Source organism: Notechis scutatus, chromosome 4 (assembly GCF_049901735.1).
Source record: "Notechis scutatus isolate UNSWTSFEM ecotype Mainland chromosome 4, rNotScu1.2, whole genome shotgun sequence".
NCBI lineage: Eukaryota > Metazoa > Chordata > Lepidosauria > Squamata > Elapidae > Notechis > Notechis scutatus.
The window spans coordinates 114347034-114367215 of record NC_142012.1 but is presented as its reverse complement, the minus strand read 5'-3'; the positions used below and the strand labels follow the sequence as shown (position 1 = coordinate 114367215).

The following is a 20182-nucleotide window of genomic DNA, read 5'->3' as shown; positions in this document are numbered from 1 at the left end:
CAACTTGTTTATATTAAAAAATAGGTGGAATTTATCATGATCCATGTGTGTTAATATACAGAGCATTGTTTATAGTATTAGCAATATTCAACAGGATTATTGTAAAGAATAAGAAGATACAAAAGAACTGAACATAAGCTCCTTCAATTTGCATGCTCAAATTGTGAAATTCTTGACATTTTCCTAATCAAGTTTAGAAAGAATATAATATCACGGGAGGGAGAGAAGGAGGGAGGGAGGGAGGGAGGGAGGGAGGAAGGAAGGAAGGAAGGAATTATGTTACCTTTGGTATTTATTGGTATTAAATTTTGTTACGTTTCTTGATAGTGGTTAAATTTAGACATCAAGTTCAATTATAGTGTCAGATGACAAAAATGAACCAGATAATGGAAAATTAATATGTGAATAAAGCACAATTTTTAATCTCATCCTTGCAACTATTCTAGAAGAGGATAGGGTAAACTATGATTTAAATTACCGGTATTTCAGGTATTATTTAAGGAATCGTAAGAAGTACTGTCAAGCATGTTCAGAAAAAACTTTTAAGAATTCTTAAAGAAGACATAAGCTTTAGAAGACTCCCAATTTTTTCTCACTTCCGTTCCTTGCAAATTTAAAAATTTGTTTTGATTGCATTTGCTTTTATTGGAGAGTTTTTCATAAAATTAATCAAAACTTCATAAAAATGGGCAGACCATTTTTCCAAGTCTTTTCTGACCACCTTGAAAAAAAATTAGGAGAAATTCCAAATGCACAAACTCAAGGGACTTTTTTTTTTCCGGTTAGTCTGAGTCAGGATTCAGAATTCTCCATCTCTGTACTTTCATTTCAACAGCATATTGTAAGCAGATCATATAGATATAAAACCTATTACTGCCCATTCAGTTGCTAGGCTATTTAAAATCAATCTAACTCTTTCAATTAGAAGACTGTCAAGCCATATCTATTTTTTAAAATAATATTGAGTCTTCTTTGTTTAATGCTAAAGACTATAAATAAGTTAGGAAGATATAATACAAATATACAGAAAGTTTTTCAAAAGAATGTGTTTGAACATTCTTGAACTTTTCATGACCTCTCATTTAGCAGTAAATCAAAGTCACAGAAGAGGAACCCTATTGTCCTTTCTGCAAAATTACAAGTACTCTATTGCAGGCAATGACATTCATTTGGTTGCTGCTAATAAAATAATTTATGACAATCATAATTCCATGTATACACCACTAATTTCCTATTGACTCATTCTGATTTATAGTATTGGTTACGATGGTAGATACAGAATGTTGGTGAAAGTGGGGAAACAATTTCTATGAATTACAAATGAGGAAAACTAGAAAAGCATTCCTAAACCAATTATAACTTTAAACTCACATAATTAATTACATAAAGGTCAATGAACATTAACTTATATATTTGACTCAATTTATTTTTCAAAAGTCTGTTGCATGCATTCACAATCCTGGAAAAGCCAATATACATTACTTCTGCTAGGTGAAATAAATACAATTCACCATTATAATTGTCACCACTTATCAGTTTGGGGATAGTGAAAAAATTCAAAATATGGTCTTCTAATGCAGTGTGCATTAGGTTGACTGCAGTTCCATTCTAAATTCCATTTCCAGATTGCTCTACAAATTTTATTTCTAATTTCCATGCGTATCCATAAATATATAGAGAAATACAGAGAAAAAAGCTTATGTGGCCAAACAGCTTTACATCGAGGAAGTATACTTTTTGGTATGTTCTTGGGAAAAACTAGGTAGCATATAATTAGAACTTTGAATTATATCATTTTACCTTTCAAGGTTCAGTACTTCCTTTTCAAAAATGCTGCTCTCAAGAATATATTGTGTAAGTAGTTTAGGACACAGCTGATCTCTCCAGTAATTCAATATAAATGTAGTTACTCCTTGGCCAGCATGTGGCATTTCTATAATGACCAAAGAGACAAAGTCCTTCACTAATGGTGAGTACTGGTTGGGAGATGGAATGCTCTGTTTCTCCATGACAGTGAGCTATCTCCAAGGCATTTGCAATCAAGCCGTCTCAAATGTAAGGAAAACTCAACCAGAGAGAAAGTTTGGCAGCAAGGGGTTTGTAAGACCAAACTTGGATCTGCATCTCCAAATTCTTCTGAAATAGAAAGGTTGTCTAAAAGCAGGGCCTCTACCTATTTTAAAACACTTGGCTTATTTTGGTCAGTTGGAAAAGAGATAATACAATTTTTAAAATGTGTTTATATTGGTTTTTAAAATTTGTTTGATTGTCATACATGTAACATCTGCCCAACAACAAACCATAACAAAAAATGCCACTTGTTTTTAATTTCACAACTTGTATGTTTTTGTTTTTATAGTCTCAGTTGCTATCTGAAAAGCTCTTTAACTTGGAATTTTTCAAGAAACGGAAAGAGAGTTTAGAAAAACAGAAAGCTGATCTTCTAAGTCAGAAGAATACTAATCTTGAAGCATACGTATGTTTCCAAGCGTTTGAAATATTAGTATCCAACCTTATTATACTTAGCCCAAAGGTTCGGGGTTCTAAAGACACAACAATTAATGGATTCTCAGCCCATAAATTAAAGATAATTGATTTTTACAACTAATTATGACAACAATTTATTTCTTTACAACAATTTATTTCCACAAATAAAAAATGTATTATTAAAACAATCATATTATTATTAGTAACTAATAAATTGCTACTATTGCTTCCGTAAGCTAAGCAGGTAGATAGATAAGTAGATAGGCAGGTCTATGAGCAAACTCATGGCCAAATAACTTTATGTTATTCTTCTTAAGGAATTTAAAATTTTTATTCAAATGATATGGGTTTGAAAGGATGGATTGTTTTAAGAAAAAGGCAGTTAATTTTGTTTTTAATTAAGGACATAATGCTACTTATTTCTTGCCATTTCCATGCTGGCATTTTTCAGTGAATGTGATTGCTATTATTCTTGTAATATTAACAAACATAAAATATATTTCTCATAAGGAAATGTGCTTTGAAATAAATTATACTGAAATGAGATTATTTAGGCCATGCATCAAAAATAAGTGATTTTTCCCATATTCACAGCCAAATGGGAAATTTCCATAGTGTACAAATGTAAGATGAATATTTTTATTATGCTCTTATAATGCATAATTTTATATTTGTATTCCATTTCTAAGATCAGTATAGTGGATAGTGGATAGTGTTTTGATGTATCTCCCAATATTTGTTTTCTATATATTAAAATGTACATTTAAAAAGTAATTTAAAGTTATTTTTTTCACTTTTTACATTTTATAACATAATAAGAAAAATCTAAAGACAAAAATTGCTGAAGAAGATGAAACATTTTTGAAGGAAATTCAAAATTTCAACAATGAATATGGGTTAATAATAAATCGGGAATTTGTAATTAAAAAAAGAACCCAGACTGAAATAGGTGAACTAGATGAAAAGGAAAGTCTTCTGAGAAAAGGTAGGTCTTCAGTTTAAACATTTTATCTTAGATTGTTACAGAATATAAGTGTTTGTATTAATCTCTGGCAAAATAAATTCATATTTTTTCCAGGCTTTAGTTTTTTTATTTGCCTAAAGTGAAAAACAGTATATTATAATGAAGTTTCCTGTCAGCTGCAGAGAACTTTAACTGTGGATTTTGATACTCTATTATATTTATGTAGGATATACTGGAAGCTAGATTTAAGTTATTGTTACTTATCTTCCAACTTTCCATTTGCTATTGTATCCTACTGCATCCTTAGTAAATACTAGAATATGAAAATAATATTGTTGTATCTAACAAGTATTTTTTAAAATATTTCTAAACTTCAAAGTCTAAAGCTAGAGTCAGTATGAGCTGTAATTAGCACAGATAGTGGTCAAGTTGACCATTTTTCATGTCAAGTTGATCATTTTTCAGGATAGCATCATGGACATTCTTTCATGGCACCTATGAGCACCGAATATTAACTGTGACAAGGTGGCAGCTGCAGCTACACAATATTTGTCATAGGATATCTGCAGCAGTCAACCACAGTCAGGAAAGCATCATGAGAGCAGTAGCATCTAGCAGCAGAATGGTCTACCAGTTCATTGAGGATATGTGGCTCCTAAGAACTGCCATGTTGGGAAAAATTTTCTCTTGTGGCATCTGTAGAGTTACAGACTGACGGCTTGATAAAGATTTTAGATTGTAGAATTATTCCAACAGAAAATCAAAAGCACCAAAAATATTTATGTACCCCCAAAGAAAAGATATATCAATTACCTACTCTGAAAGGTAACCATTAAATAATAAATGTGGAAAAATGCAAGACAACATACATTTTTTTAAAAAAAGTTGGAATTGTAAGGAGAAAGAATTACAGAGTTTCCCATAAACCATTCCTGCTGCCACTGGAAGTGTTCTTGTAACTGAGAAATGCTTTCTTAAATAATATCATGAAATGCAAGAAATTTAGGAATGTGCATTGGAAACCACATGCTAAATACTGCTTTGATTAACAAGTTCTAGTAGAATAGGATACCATATTATGCCCTTTGGGATAAGAAACATGATTGTGCTTAGAAACACAGCAAAAATACAAAAGAAAAGTACATTAAACTAACACAGTTACTAAAATAAGTATAAAATTTGTATTAAAAATAATACTTTCTGAAAGCAAAGTGAATAGAGGCAACTATTCAGGCAATAGCTGGCAACTTTAATTTTACAGGTAGTGTGTTCAACAATTTGGTACAACCTAATGTATCCATCAAATGACTAAGTTAAGCAGACACTAATTTTCATATCTTTTTTATATGAAGGTAATTAGTCAAATAAATCTGTATAATTACAAGCCCTCATATGAGAAAATGTGAATTTTAAAATGAACCAGTGAGAATCAGCAGTAGTTAAACTAGTATTTCATAGGATTCAAACTGTGCTGTGACCTCTCCATACTATTAACCAAAACAGCATCTGCAGTGCATCTTTGCTACTAAGCAAATTGTACTATATATAGTATTTTTCTTCTATTACTTTTCTCTTATTTGGCAGAACAACTTTTGAACACTTATTGTTTTGTTGTTGACCATAAATATTTTATTTTTTGTTTACATTTAGTCATTTATTTTTCAAATTAATATTATACTTTCTCACATAAAGGGACAATATAACTGTCAATAAAATACACAGAATAAGATGTCATCCTGTGCAATAGTTAAAACATGCATATATCTGTTAGCAGGAAACAATTCTATATGTGATTATTAAATGCAGAGGTATACTGTATATAATTTCTTGCAGAATTGAATTTTATTATTTTTATATAGTTCTATTTCAAAATATTTAGAAAGGGCATGCCATAGAGTTTTGTAATAAAGATTACATTGTTAATAGATTTCTAACTTGAAAATTATTACTTTCTTAGAAATAGAATCAATGGAGCATGAAACAATTCAATTAAAAATATTTCATCTACAGAAGAATGAATTAAAGCAGGATTTATCTACTCTCCAGACGAAACTCAGAGGTATATTACTTACCTGATGTTCAGCTGATTTAATGTTCAAGCATGATTTGAGAAATAGAGTTTGAAATTTATCCTCACTGGAAGACCTTTTATGAGAAAGCAGAAAATACCATATATTTAATTATATATACCATATATTTAATATTTAAAATGACTACATAGTAAAATATAAATAAACAAATAAAAGAACAAACTTATCCTGCACTTCTTGGCAATTTTAGCAAGTTTTATTGCTAAAATGAAGCATAGCTTCTCATTACTTCTGAAAGTTACAATAAAACAAAACCCACAAAATAAACTCTTGCACTTGCTACTCTTGTATTGTTAAATGTATTTCATTATTATAAACATATTTGACATATATTGTGTTGTATAAATTAGTTTTATAAGATTAATCACCTTTAATCACTTTTATAAGATTAATCACCAACTTTAACTTTATACATTAAGTGTACTGTATTTTAAGCTCAGTCTACTGAGCTTCCTCTCTTAAAACTTCCCTTCTATTTTTAGCTCAAACTATTCATTCATATAAGCCAATATTAAATTGTACAAGTGAAATCTACTGATGCCAGTTCAACTGGCTGAACTATAAATTCTAGCAAACCTGACCATTGGCTATGCTTTCTATAAATACTAAGGCTTGCTACTATTGGTATATTGTGAATGGAAAAGACACGAGCAAATAGGGTCACAAGTTCCATGAATTTCCTCCCACTGGGCTGTTTTGCATAAACCTCAGTCTGCCAGAAGTTCAATCTACTTAGTAGTTGACATCAAGAGCTCCACCCTAGACCTCTTCTGTAATTACCTGCTAGTATATTCAATTCAGCTGGAATAGTTTTCCCAGAGAGGTCTCTTAGTAGTCCAGGTAGCTTCCCCCATTGTCTGCCTTTTTGATAATCTCACTGCATTTCTCAAGTTGCATACCTCTTGCTAAGCTGCACGCAAATTGTTTCTAGCCTCAAATTAGTACTAATCCATATAGAAGTCTTGACATCTTCAAAGTCTGCTGCTGTTGCTGTTTTACTGATGTTGGTTTGGGCTCAGTCGGGGCTTTTCTGGCCTTGATGTTGCTTTAGCTGTATTTCCTCTAACTGTGGTAGCTTTGGACATGCTTAGCTGGCTGCTGTTTGCAACTGCTTCACTTTCCATTCCAGGGCTTAAAGCATAAAGGCTTCTCTCCTTCCAAAGACCAGCATTTCTTATTGTTTTATCCATCCATTGTTTTCTCCATCTAAGAAATACCCCCATGCCTGTTACCCACTGATCCCTGCTTTTATCTATGTGTGTTGTCGATCTAGGCAGGTGGGGTCATTTATATCCAAAAAAGGACCTGCAAAGTGTTCCTGTACCTCCTGATCCAGACCCTTCCCTTCTATGCTTGACATTCGGGAGTATGAATTCACTGCCAGGAATGACCAGGATTTCAGATCAAACCCTTGTTCCTAATCTGGTTTAACTGCAAATTGAACCTGAGAATTTTGGTATATGGAGACTCTACTTGACCATTGGCCTGGAGCTGTTCAAAGAACAAATCTATTGAGTTTATTGTAGGTTTTTTAATGTGTCTAGTATAAATGGATAATAGTTTGTTATAAAAAGTGTTATTTCTTTCTAGATTTTGAAAAAGAAATAACAGAAACTAAATCTATCACAAACTGCTTAGAATTAGAAAAAATAACAATTTCTGAAAAACTTCAGAGCGATCCAGAATATATAAGGTAAAGACACTATTTTATAATGTAAAAAGTTATATTTAATATTACCTCTTTTTTTGCCCAGCATAATGGATTCTTTTCTGCCAGTTTTTTTTTCTTATCTTCACAAAAGGTTGAAACATAAATAAACTATACCTTGCTTCAGTATTTGTGTGTAGATAGAGAAAATGAATTGGTGACACATACATTACAAAGAAACTCTAAATAATAAGATCAGTTTCAGGTCTGTAAGCCTATGATACAATATACACTACAAAATTCACTTTTGTGTTATATATTCTGTTGTGGTAAGTAAACTTTCATGAATGAAATTGTCATCTTTTTATAAATAATATACTCCCTTTGGAGTATTTTTATTACTATATAATTACACATTCAATACAGTATAATTAGGAAAGTGCTATTGAATTTTAACTACAAAAGTACTGAAGACCAAGGTTACTTACTATCTTAAAATTTACAATTAAACTCTTGTGATGGGACTGAATAAAACTTTTTAACAGAACTAAGATGTAAAGGATATACACTTGAAAAACATTGAGAGTTTTGCAAGAAAAACTGAAAGTGATGTATCATTTTTCAAATTATTGAACATTATGTAAAATAAAGGTTTATACATAAAATAGCCAGCACTGACTGAAAAAGATACAAGTAAACTTGAGAAGCAGAAATTCAGCAGAAAAATAATTCTGTTTCTATAAGTTCATTCATTGTTTAAATATTTCCAGTGTTTAATCATTTATTTTATTAGTCCAGTGACATTGTGGAATCTTTTTAATTGAAGTTTTTATTTCTTGAACAAATAAGTTAATTAGTAAGTTAGCCTTGAATTAGGCCCAACCTATGGTTGATATATGAATTGGTTTCCTGTTCTGTCCTCACTACACATTAGTCTGTATGCATCTCAACATGAGGCTAAACCCACCTTCCTCCAATAAAACAGACCATATATGCGTAGATCTGAATGCTTTATTGAAAGAACAGGCTATAGTGAAACTGGGGAAAATAGGAATACATACAATGAGAATCAAATACAAGATAGGCAGTTTTGAGTTACTGCTGAACATAACAATTAATAAATACAACTAATTTAAATCTTCCCAGTGATGCTCTGTGTTTGGGATGTGGGTTTGTTCTTGGATGACCATGTGCCACAGATTAAGATGGATTCTTCTTTGTGCTTCTGCCTTCTCCAAATGCTAAAGGAAATGGTATCTGGCTTCCCAGCATGCACTTGTTTGAGAGTGCAGACTGATGGGTAAATGGGTTGGGATTCAGGGGTCTGCAACCTTAAACACTCAAAGAGCCATTTGGACTTGTTTCCCAAAGGAAAAAAAAAACCAGGGATCCACAAAACCTGGGTGGGTGTGGCCAACTGAACATCACTCCCTCCCACCCAGTCACATGAACCCCTAACCATGTCTAACCAGCTGGTCATTAGGGCAGAAACCAGAAACCACAAAACCCTTCTTTCCCTCCCTCTCCCTGTGTCTCTCTCTCAAAGCTGCACTTTGGCTGAGCCCGGCCGTTTGCTTGAGGAGGGTCTCCCCCCATGTGCACGCCTTCCTGGCTCTGCCACAGTCAGCCAGGGGATCACGAGAGAAGAAGGAGAGAGAGTAGGAGTAGGAGCAGGGAAGCCTCTGCCACAGCTCCTGCTTGTCCTCAGCCAGCCTGGATTTCCAAAAAGAAGAAAGAAGAAGAGCCGCAAGGAGAGTTTGCCAGCTTGGCCCAGCCTTGGCTTTCAGAGAGAGAGAATAAGAGGTAGGTAGGTAGTAGGTAGGTAGAGAGAGGGGGGGGAGACCAGCTGATGGGTGAGCATTTTTGGCCATGCTCCAGCTTTCTCCAAGCCTGACCCCCCAGGATAGGCATACGAAGCTCGGAAGGGCTGGCTCTCTTTTCCTGCTGCCCTGAGCTTCTTAAATCCACGGCTGGGCACTGCAGGGCCATCCCCTTTTTGTTGTCCCATCCTCCCGAATCCCATTCCCACCCTGCCAGCCCTAGTATTAGCACAGTCAGCATCGGCTGCGGCCAGTTCAGGCCAGTGTCTCAGGGCAGAAAGAAGGTTGCGCATCTCCCCAAGCAACCAAGGTACGCCCAGCACCAACAAGGGCCAGAAGAAGCTCCAGCAAGAGTGAGACACCAGAAAATCAACCCTGGCTGCTTCTCCAATCCCTGCCCTCACCCTTATCTTCTCAGGCCAGGCGAGGGAGGAGAGGACGAGTGGTGGGGCCAGCCAGTGATGGGACAGAGAGCTGCAGCAGAGGGTCCAAAGAGCCGCATGTGGCTCTGGACCCACGGGTTGCTGACACCCAGGTCAGTTTCAAACAATACAATTGGTATTTGTCTCTCCAGCGTCTAGATGGAGCTAGAGAATAACAACAGTATATAAAAGTTATACGCTGGGGTATGCCCAGGGGTGGGATTCACATTTTTTAACAATCAGTTCTGTGGACGTGGCTTAGTTGGTGGGCATGGTTTGGTGGTCATGTGACTGGCTGGGTGTGGCCAACTCAACATCCTTCACATCGAGGCACGCATCTCCTCGCATGGCCTCATGATTGTGGGGATGCTGCAACAGTCATAAGTGTGAAAAATGGTCATAAGTCACTTTTTTTCAGTGCCATTGTAACTTTGAACAGTCACTCCACACAAGCAAAGTACCAGCAAAGGAGGGGGAAAAAACTCCAGAGACGTTCCTGAGACAGGAGGTCTAGTCTTGCCAAGAATTTAATAAGGGTTACAGAGAGGCAGTTTCTGTAAGCAACACCAGAATGTTTCCTTCCTGCCTTCCTTACAGGATTAGACCAGTAATTTCTTCTAACAACCAGTTCTCCAAACTGCTTAGAATGTTAACAACCGGTTCTAGCAAATAGGTATGAACCTGTAGAAGCCCACCCCTGAGTATGACATGTCCACTATATTTATTCCCAGTGATAATGTGCAGCTTTTCAAAGGATATTTCAGTAATCTTTTGATACTTTCTATGTTGTCTTTTCTTTTTACTTTAATTACTGTGATACAGGTTTGTTTGTTTTTTGTAGTCCATAATGCTTGCTGAACATAGCTTTAAGAGAACAATTGATCTGGTTGTATCAGGAGCAGTTGTTTCATTCTTACAGCCTGTGATACTTCTAATAACCATCCTCAAATGCATACTGCAATAATAAACTGTATATCTTCTTGCTCTCCTTTTTCAATGGCCAATATTGACACCCATTATTTGCCACTGGAAAAATAATTGCTTTAAATGTATTTTGATTTTTGTTGTTTAACAAATTTCATTGACCTTTACAATTTTGATTAAGTTAATCATTGCCTTTGATTGATTTTTCCTTTAGTTCTCCAATACAATGTCCATCTTTAACTATTCTTGAACCAAGAAAATAAAACTATTATTTTCATTGTTTTGTGGTCAGTGGTAAAATCACTGAGATTTTTCATATAGTTGATGAAATAGATTTTGTGGTTTACATAACCTTTTCCTGCTTTGTATTTAACATTAACTCAGATTTTTCATTTTCTGAATTCTATCATACTATATTGCCTGTACAAATTAGTTATCAGAAAATACATACATACATAATCAGTGTCTCATTTCTAATTCTATATCACTTTCTTTTTTAACAATGTTAACTCTTACAATAGCCTTTTTCCCACATAAACATTAGTGTCAGAAGAATAATCAGCTGTTTTGCTATGCCCATTAACCTTAATACATTCCATATTTTGGCATGCTTTATAATCAAAATCCTTGCCTTAGTCAATTAAACAAAAATAAATTTACTCATTATATTGCTTATTGCTTCTATTATCCATAGTATAACATCTATCTGTCATATCTCTCATCTTTCTATAAAGCCTGCTTATTTGATTGTCATTTTTTCATCCATATGTGGCTCTAATCTTTATAAAAGCTAAGAAAGCTAGTAATGAACTACTAACTAAAGAATTTATTAATATAATTTTTAACATAATGGATAAAATAGTCATGTGAATGTAAGTTGCAATTTGACTGTTATTTGGATAGGAACAAGAAATTTCAGTACAGACACCAGTGGCATATTTTGTCCTTATAATAAATGTTTTTTTTTTCAACGTCTGGAAAGGAAAGAGAAAAAAAAGGAGTAAGGTGGTATTATTTATTAGGTATAACAGTTTTTTAATATTCACTTTTAGCAATTCAAGGAAAAACTGTGATATTGCACACAGATTACAGTGAGGCTTGACCAGAGTCATGATATATGCTATGCATGTCATCTGCATTTGAATTCACTGGCTTGTTTTATAGTAAAAGAAAAATATTTTAATGAAGTGAAAGAGATTTATTTACTGAAAGTTAAAGAAGCTTTTAAATTAACAATTACTCAGCTAGTGTTACTTTTATCTATAGAACTCTTAACAAAATCTGACTAGGTTAGCAAAATATTCTGATTCCCTCTACTGTTCCCATCATATAAACCCATTTAAGTGAAACCTTAGATATTTACATATTAGTAACTATATCCCTGGTTAAAATATCACTTGCAAAAGCTTTTAGGGTATAATCCCTCAAATAAATTTCATTAAAATCCATAACTTTTATTGGTGATTAACTAGAAACCAGGTAGCATCAAAACACATTTTTTCAGAACATTTTCTAAAGCAAAACACCCATTAAGCAGATATATTCTGCACTTGTGCTAATAAAGGAAATAACATTAAGGATATAACAGAAATTCTTAAACACTGAGAAAAATAAAAGGATTATATATGAGCAGTTATTTTACTCCAAAATGTTTTAATTTCACACTAGTTTGCACAAGCATCATAGGAGAGTTTCAGAAGCTTTGTAGGTTAACTAGTCCAAAAGCAGCATTACAGTAACAAAATGCATTCCACTGATAACAAAAATCCACAAAGCCTGGAAACTGGGATGTAGCTTGTTTTGAGGAATAGCCATTACCTTTCTGGATTATATGGTCATGTGCCAGAACAAAATATTGCCTTATTTCCTGCCCTGAAAAATCAATTGTTACATTTCTGTTTACTACATATACATTTCAAGATAGTGTTAACAACACACACAGTTTCAAGGCCTTAGATGTGAAAGCAAAAATAATATATATCATCAAACTCACTTTTATTATGTCTAAATTAAATATTTAGATCAGCTGTATGTCACCACTCCATTTTTGGTCTGTTGTTTCTTTTCTCATTTTTTTAAAGTGATTCCTTTCTAGAGACAGATTCTACAGGAAGAATTGTTCTGATTGAGATGTGAGTTGCTGTAGCATTTTTAAATCTAAAAGTAGCACTGGAATATCATTGTGGTTTTATTTCATTGGTGAGGGTTTTGTTTATTTGATTAATCTAAAAGAAAATTGTTTTTTAATGTCTTATTATTGGAAAAGAAACCATATTAATGAAACCATAGAAGAACAAAGAACACTACATTCACATAAATCTGCAAGGAAATATTTCCACTAGAGCTTAACAAATCCTTCATATTAGTGGTAGGTTGCCTAAGGCCATGACTGTGTTGGTTTTAAGCAAATATTTTCCATTTAATTTAATGTTACTTTTATAAGCAGGAAATTTCCATCTCTGGAGTAATCTCTGGGATACAGAATGAATTTCTATAATGACAACTGCTCTTTGATTTTCTAAAACTTTTTTATATCAATGCACAGTGGAATTATTATAGTCAGAGATGTGTTAGGGTTACTATTATGGACTCCAGTTTCAGTGTTTGTCATCCAAAAATAAAAACTTGCTCTAGGGTACATTGTGATATTGGAATTTCACATGGGAATAATTTTATTTATTCAGATGCACATGTAGGAAAACTTAATTTAGAAAAGCTGTTGATCTATTTGTCATTCCCTGCAGATTTTAAAATACTGAGTAGTATTGGTAATTGATCTCTCCCTCTCCCCCTCCCCCTTTGTCACCCAACAGCCATGCAAGTCCTTTTTCAAGCCTAAAACATTTTGAACCCTAAATACATTTATACAATTCAACAACCTAATTTGTCTTGCAAAAGTCTAGTGGAGCAGTTTTTTTTTTTCTTCTCAGTTTCATTCTTTTCTGGGCTCGAATCCCATTGTATCTTCCCCTTACTGCCTCTAATCCAACTCCAAATGGGCTGCTTATCTGTACTTAGATCATGGTCTGCTCTACCAACTGTCACACACTGGGCCCTCCTTACTCTCTTATGAGGACAAAACAAACTCTCTCCAGCTGACATATTGGATGATTCCCTTCCCATGTGGGAACTGCTACTCAATCCCTTCTTATGAATCCAACTTGCAGGCTTGACAGCAGAGCACAACCAACATGAAGGACGAAATCTTCAGAATTAGAATAATTTGTCTCTCATCTCCCTTTCCTCAATGAACTGTCACATTAAAGTTTTTCCTTCTTTCTCTCTTATCATGGAGTAATCTCCCCCACCAGTTGATTTGATGAACATTGACTCAAACAGCGACTGCCATTCTACCAGTGTTGTGACCAATTCTGACTACAGCTGGTTTCCATGGACAAAGAGTCAGTGGAGATCAAGTTGTGATGTATCTTAGGAGTCCTTTCAGAAAGGAACTTGAGTAAACAGCAAGATATGCTAGATCAGGGCTGTCAAACTCCCAGCCTGTGGGCCAGATACGTCACATGCTGGCCATGCCCACGCCTGGTTTAGGAAAGGGGGAAAAGTCCCGATACCAGGGGTGGGCTTCTACAGGTTCACACTTATTCTCTAGAACCAGTTGTTAACATTCTAAGCAGTTTGGAGAACCAGTTGTTAGAAGAAATTACTGGCCTAATCCTGTAAGGAAGGCAGGAAGGAAACATTCTGGTGTTGCTTACAGAAACTGCCTCTCTGTTAACCCTTATTATATTCTTGGGAGGACTAGACTTCCTGTCTCAGGAACTTCTCTGGAGTTTTTTTCCCCTCCTTTGCTGGTACTTTGCTTGTGTGGAGTGACCGTTCAAAGTTACAATGGCACTGAAAAAAAGTGACATGACCATTTTTCACACTGTTGCAGCATCCCCACAGTCATGAGAGGCCATGCGAGGAGAGGCGTGCCTCAATGTGAGTGATATTGAGTTGGCCATGCCCAGCCAATAACATGACCACCAAGCCACACCCACCAACTCAGCCACACCCACAGAAACAGTTGTTAAAAAAATTGAATCCCACCCCTGCCCGATACATCATGTGATACTGCCATGACAACGTGAGTTTGACACCCCTGTGCTAGATCATTACAGGAGAAAAGTGACCTACACTTTTCCTTCTTCTAGCCCTATTCTGGGCACATGTAGATGAACTGATACATAGCAAGATGCCTTGTCTCTAATTGCTTGTAAACAAAGGTTTGTATCCAGCATCTGATGCAATAAACATGCAAATTTGGTGTGTATTACCGATGCCTGCTGGAGTAGCGATGGAGATGTATTCTGTTATAAAACTGCTCACTTTTGGGTCTTATAGCAACAAGTCAGGAAAGGATAGTGACTATGGTAATATATAAAATATTGTAGTGATTGTTCTAGAGGGGACTGAATGCAAAGTATATTAAACTGGTCTTTACAGGAAGCTAGTACTGACTACCTAGCTGACCAGCAGTAGCTCTTCCTAGATCTATAGTTCCAATGCTATAATGGACACATGTTGAATCTCATATTGATTTAAGAATAGAATAGAATAGAATAGAATAGAATAGAATAGAATAGAATAGAATAGAATAGAACAGAATATTGGCCAAGTGTGATTGGACACACAAGAAATTTCTCTTGGTGTAAATACTCTCGGTATACATAAAAGAAAAGATACATTCGTCAGGAGTCAAAAATCATAAGGTACAACACTTAATGATAGTCATAGGGTACAATAAGCAATCAATCATACTAGGAAACAGTCAATATAAATCGCAAGTATACAAGCGACAAAGTTACAGTCATACAGTCACAAGTGGGAGGGGATGGGTGATATGGAGTGATGACAAGATTTAACAGTAATAGTAGTGCAGACTTTGTAATAGTTGAACAGGGTTGAGGAATATTTGTTTAGCAGAGTGATGGTTTTCGGGGGGAAACTGTTTTTGTGTCTAGTTGTTCTGGTGTGCAGTGCTCTATAGCGTCATTTTGAAGGAAGGAGTTGAAACAATTTATGTCCGGGATGTGAGGGTCTGTAAATATTTTCACAGCCCTCTTTTTGACTCGTGCAGTATACAGTTGCAATCTAAATAGACATTAGAAAGGAATTAATATTATGACTTTTGTTTTGACCAATTATTGGTTTCTGTTAAAACTACAGATTGTAGCCTCCATGCTAGATGAGATCATAAATTATCCCTATGCAGTGAAGTTAAACATGCGGCTAAATATGGTGATTTCCATACCTCCTGATTGCAGATATGTAACACAGCAAGTTATAGTCTTGCAGATCTCCAGGATTGATTATTTGAACTCTGTATAAATATGCTCTTAAAATTGATTGAATCAGTTTTCCTATACTTCTTACCCATTTTACTGCATATTTTAGCTGCATCTTGTGCATTTTGGTTTCCTGTTTAGTTACTTATGATATCACAGCTGCTTCTATCACTTAGACATCCAGGCACACAATGGATTATTTGTAAATTTTTAGCTGTTATGAATTTGATGGGAAAGATTTTATAACTAGGAGATTTTTCAAGGATGAAAAAATATATCCCTGAAATCTGGAAATTATAGCAGAATAAACTTCAGCAGTATTAAGAATTCTAATCAAATCTTCATCCAGGATTCATTGCTTCTCTTTGAAAAGCTGGCCTGATGAGAGAATTTCTTTTCTTTTCTTAATGTTTGTGTTCAGAGATCTTGTTTGTTATTTGGGAATATTAGTTTAGCTTTAAGTAAAATAAAAGAATACAGAATATTTTTTCTAAAATCAGTCTTACTATTACTACAGTTAAGTCGGGAGTGCCAAAGCATTTCTGGGTTGAAAGGCTGGAATGATGACATCACCATTGCCCAGAGGACACCTAGTTGAGGGCTTCTTTCATGACCCCATTAAGTTGCCCACTTAAAGTGGTACCTTCTCTGTATACTTGCAGTTGCCCACTTTCGAATTGCTAGGTCAGCAGAAGTTGGAGCACATGATGGGAGTTCACTCCATCTTGCGGCAGCAATTGGGTCTCAAACACAAGCCTGCCAATCATCAGTCCAGCGTCTTAACCTTGTTGGATACCATGCTCCTGTATCAGTCTTACTAAAAGTGATCTATCTATGATTGTGAACATGAATCCTTAAAGCCAACAAATGTGCATAGTATTTTTTTTTTAAAGTTTTATTTGGGTTTTCACAAAAACAAAATACAAATAAAACATCTTTTTTGAAAATAGCATGGTCCCAGGTTATCACTTCTTCATACAGACACCAAACTCAATTTCATGCTCATTTTTATATTCTATTCCATATCTTATTACCGTTTTATATTTTCTACATAGTTTTTCCCCTCTTTTAATTTTCTCAACTTTATTTTAATTATCTCATCTCAATCAAATCATTATATTTATACTTTTGTCTGTCCTGTTTCAATTTCATATTATCTTTTCTTATTAAACAAATTTTTCCCTGTAGTTACCAATTGGAGTATGACACCTTTATATCTTTTAATTTTATCCATTCAAACTCTTATTTAAGCTTCAATGTATACCTTTAAGATTATAGCATTCAATATAATACATAACTTCTAATCGAATTCTGCTTGGTACATTCTTAAAATACACTATATTCTTAAAAAGAAAAAAATTATATATATATATATATATATATATATATATATATATATATATATATATATATATGGATCTTTGGTTATTCGGGTTCTCTCCCGCGTAAGATTCAAAGTATCTAGGCAACGTTTGGCGAGGTCCCACTCGCCATCTTCAGGCTGGTGCTTTCGGCTTAGTGCCAGTGCAAGCAGTGTGTGACCGGAGCTGCCATCTCTCTATATATACAAGTGGTGGGGGATGGTGTGCTGGGCTGGTTGGCTGTGCTGCAGCCTCTGATTGGTTGATGGAGTTGATGTTGGTATAATGGGCTGTGTAATGGCCTTTGTTGTAGAGATATCCTGGATCTTGTGCTGTCATCTCCTGGGTCGTTAGCCTCTTGTGTTTTAACGGCTTGGGTAATGGGTTGTGTGATGGGCTTGTGAGTTCTTTTGTTGTGGTATCCTGGGTCTTGCGTTGTAATCTCCTGGGTCGTTTGTGTTTTGATCTCTTTTCGATTAGCCTCCTGTGTAGTAACAGCTTGGGTAATGGGTTGTGTGATGACCTTGTAAGATTTATTGCTGTGGTATCCTTGGTCTTGTGCTGTGATATCCTGGGTCATTTGCTGTGTTGTGACTTCTTGAGTTCTTGAGGTGTAATTTCTTGAGTTTTCTGATGTGATGTCCTGAGCGGGTGGCTGTGATGTAGCATTTTGGGTTTTTAATATGGCTTTGAGTTTGGGGTCTGGGTCTGTGTTCGTTTGGCTTCGAGTTCGTGGTCGTGCCACATCTTCATGGTGGGGGCAGTTTGCTTCATGTATGGTTCAGAGGAGTTTGAAGTGGGTAGTGATGCAGCTGCAGTGCGGCTTCTGGTCTGTGGTCGTGTCTCATCTTCTGTGTGGGTGTGAGTCTGATTTTTACGTGGAAGTGTGGTGGTGGCATCTTGTGTGGCCCTCATGGGTGTGGGTCTGGTGTCATTTATCATGTTGGGTACTCGTCTGTTCATGAGGCGGGTTTCCAAATGGCTGGTAAGCGGGAGGTGTCATCTCTTTTATTCATGCTGTGTGGGCGTTTTTCTATCTCTATGGCTTCTCTGATTATTCTGCTGCTGTGGTGTTCAGTTTTGGCGATAGTTCTGGTATTTTTAAGGTCAATCTCATGTCCTGTGGCTTTGAGGTGTTGGACCAGGAAGAGGTTGGTTCTTCTTTTTGATTGAGTTCTTATGTTCTTCAACGCGTGCACTTATTCTTCTGTTAGTTTGTCCAATGTATGTGGTGAGGCAGGCAGTGCAGGGATTTCATATACTCCTTGGTTTTCTAACTCGATTTTGTCTTTAGGGTTTCTTAGGATGGTGGATATTTTTCTGTTTGTGCAGAATGCTGTTTTAATGTTGTGTTTTTGGAGGATCTTGCTGATTTTGTCTGTAGTGCCTTTTATATATGGGAGGAGGGCTTTGCCGTTCTCTTGTTCTCTGTCTTGGATTTTGGTTGGGGTTTCTTTTTGGATGAGGTGGGTGATCTTCTTTCTTTGAAATCCATTGGCTGTTAGTACGTTGGTGAGAGTGTTTAGTTCGGTTTTTAGGTGTTGTTCATCAGCTAAGCATTTTGTTCTGGAGATGAGTGTCTCAGCTACGGAATTGATCTGTGCTGGGTGGTGGTGTGAGAGTGCGTGTAGATAGCGGTTTGTATGTATTCACCATGGAAACAGAAGCTAACAATCAACTTCCCTTCCTAGATGTCTTGGTATACAAAAAACCCAATGGCTCCCTAGGACACACCATCTACCAAAAGAAAACACATACAAACCGCTATCTACACGCTCTCACACCACCACCCAGCACAGATCAATTCCGTAGCTGAGACACTCATCTCCAGAACAAAATGCTTAGCTGATGAACAACACCTAAAAACCGAACTAAACACTCTCACCAACGTACTAACAGCCAATGGATTTCAAAGAAAGAAGATCACCCACCTCATCCAAAAAGAAACCCCAACCAAAATCCAAGACAGAGAACAAGAGAACGGCAAAGCCCTCCTCCCATATATAAAAGGCACTACAGACAAAATCAGCAAGATCCTCCAAAAACACAACATTAAAACAGCATTCTGCACAAACAGAAAAATATCCACCATCCTAAGAAACCCTAAAGACAAAATCAAGTTAGAAAACCAAGGAGTATATGAAATCCCCTGCACTGCCTGCCTCACCACATACATTGGACAAACTAACAGAAGAATAAGTGCACGCGTTGAAGAAAATAAGAACTCAATCAAAAAAGAAGAACCAACCTCTTCCCTGGTCCAACACCTCAAAGCCACAGGACATGAGATTGACCTTAAAAATACCAGAACTATCGCCAAAACTGAACACCACAGCAGCAGAATAATCAGAGAAGCCATAGAGATAGAAAAACGCCCACACAGCATGAATAAAAGAGATGACACCTCCCGCTTACCAGCCATTTGGAAACCCGCCCTCATGAACAGACGAGTACCCAACATGATAAATGACACCAGACCCACACCCATGAGGGCCACACAAGATGCCACCACCACACTTCCACGTAAAAATCAGACTCACACCCACACAGAAGATGAGACATGACCGCAGACCAGAAGCCGCACTGCAGCTGCATCACTACCCACTTCAAACTCCTCTGAACCATACATGAAGCGAACTGACCCCCACCATGAAGATGTGGCACGACCACGAACTCGAAGCCAAACGAACACAGACCCAGACCCCAAACTCAAAGCCATATTAAAAACCCAAAATGCTACATTACAGCCACCCGCTCAGGACATCACATCAGAAAACTCAAGAAATTACACCTCAAGAACTCAAGAAGTCACAACACAGCAAATGACCCAGGATATCACAGCACAAGACCAAGGATACCACAGCAATAAATCTCACAAGGTCATCACACAACCCATTACCCAAGCTGTTACTACACAGGAGGCTAATCGAAAAGAGATCAAAACACAAACGACCCAGGAGATTACAACGCAAGACCCAGGATACCACAACAAAAGAACTCACAAGCCCATCACACAACCCATTACCCAAGCCGTTAAAACACAAGAGGCTAACGACCCAGGAGATGACAGCACAAGATCCAGGATATCTCTACAACAAAAGGCCATTACACAGCCCATTATACCAACATCAACTCCATCAACCAATCAAGAGGCTGCAGCACAGCCAACCAGCCCAGC

At 36.1% G+C, this 20182-nt stretch overlaps 1 protein-coding gene across 1 annotated transcript in view; it reads left to right on the top strand.

Annotated features, from left to right (window-relative positions):
• Positions 1-20182, top strand: part of CCDC172 (coiled-coil domain containing 172) — a 31723-nt gene that overhangs the window by 1059 nt on the left and 10482 nt on the right. The window contains exons 3-6 of the mRNA XM_026668552.2: positions 2360-2476; positions 3307-3472; positions 5409-5510; positions 7132-7234. Of these exons, the coding sequence (XP_026524337.2) occupies positions 2360-2476; positions 3307-3472; positions 5409-5510; positions 7132-7234 (488 nt within the window). The remainder of the gene's footprint in view (positions 1-2359; positions 2477-3306; positions 3473-5408; positions 5511-7131; positions 7235-20182) is intronic.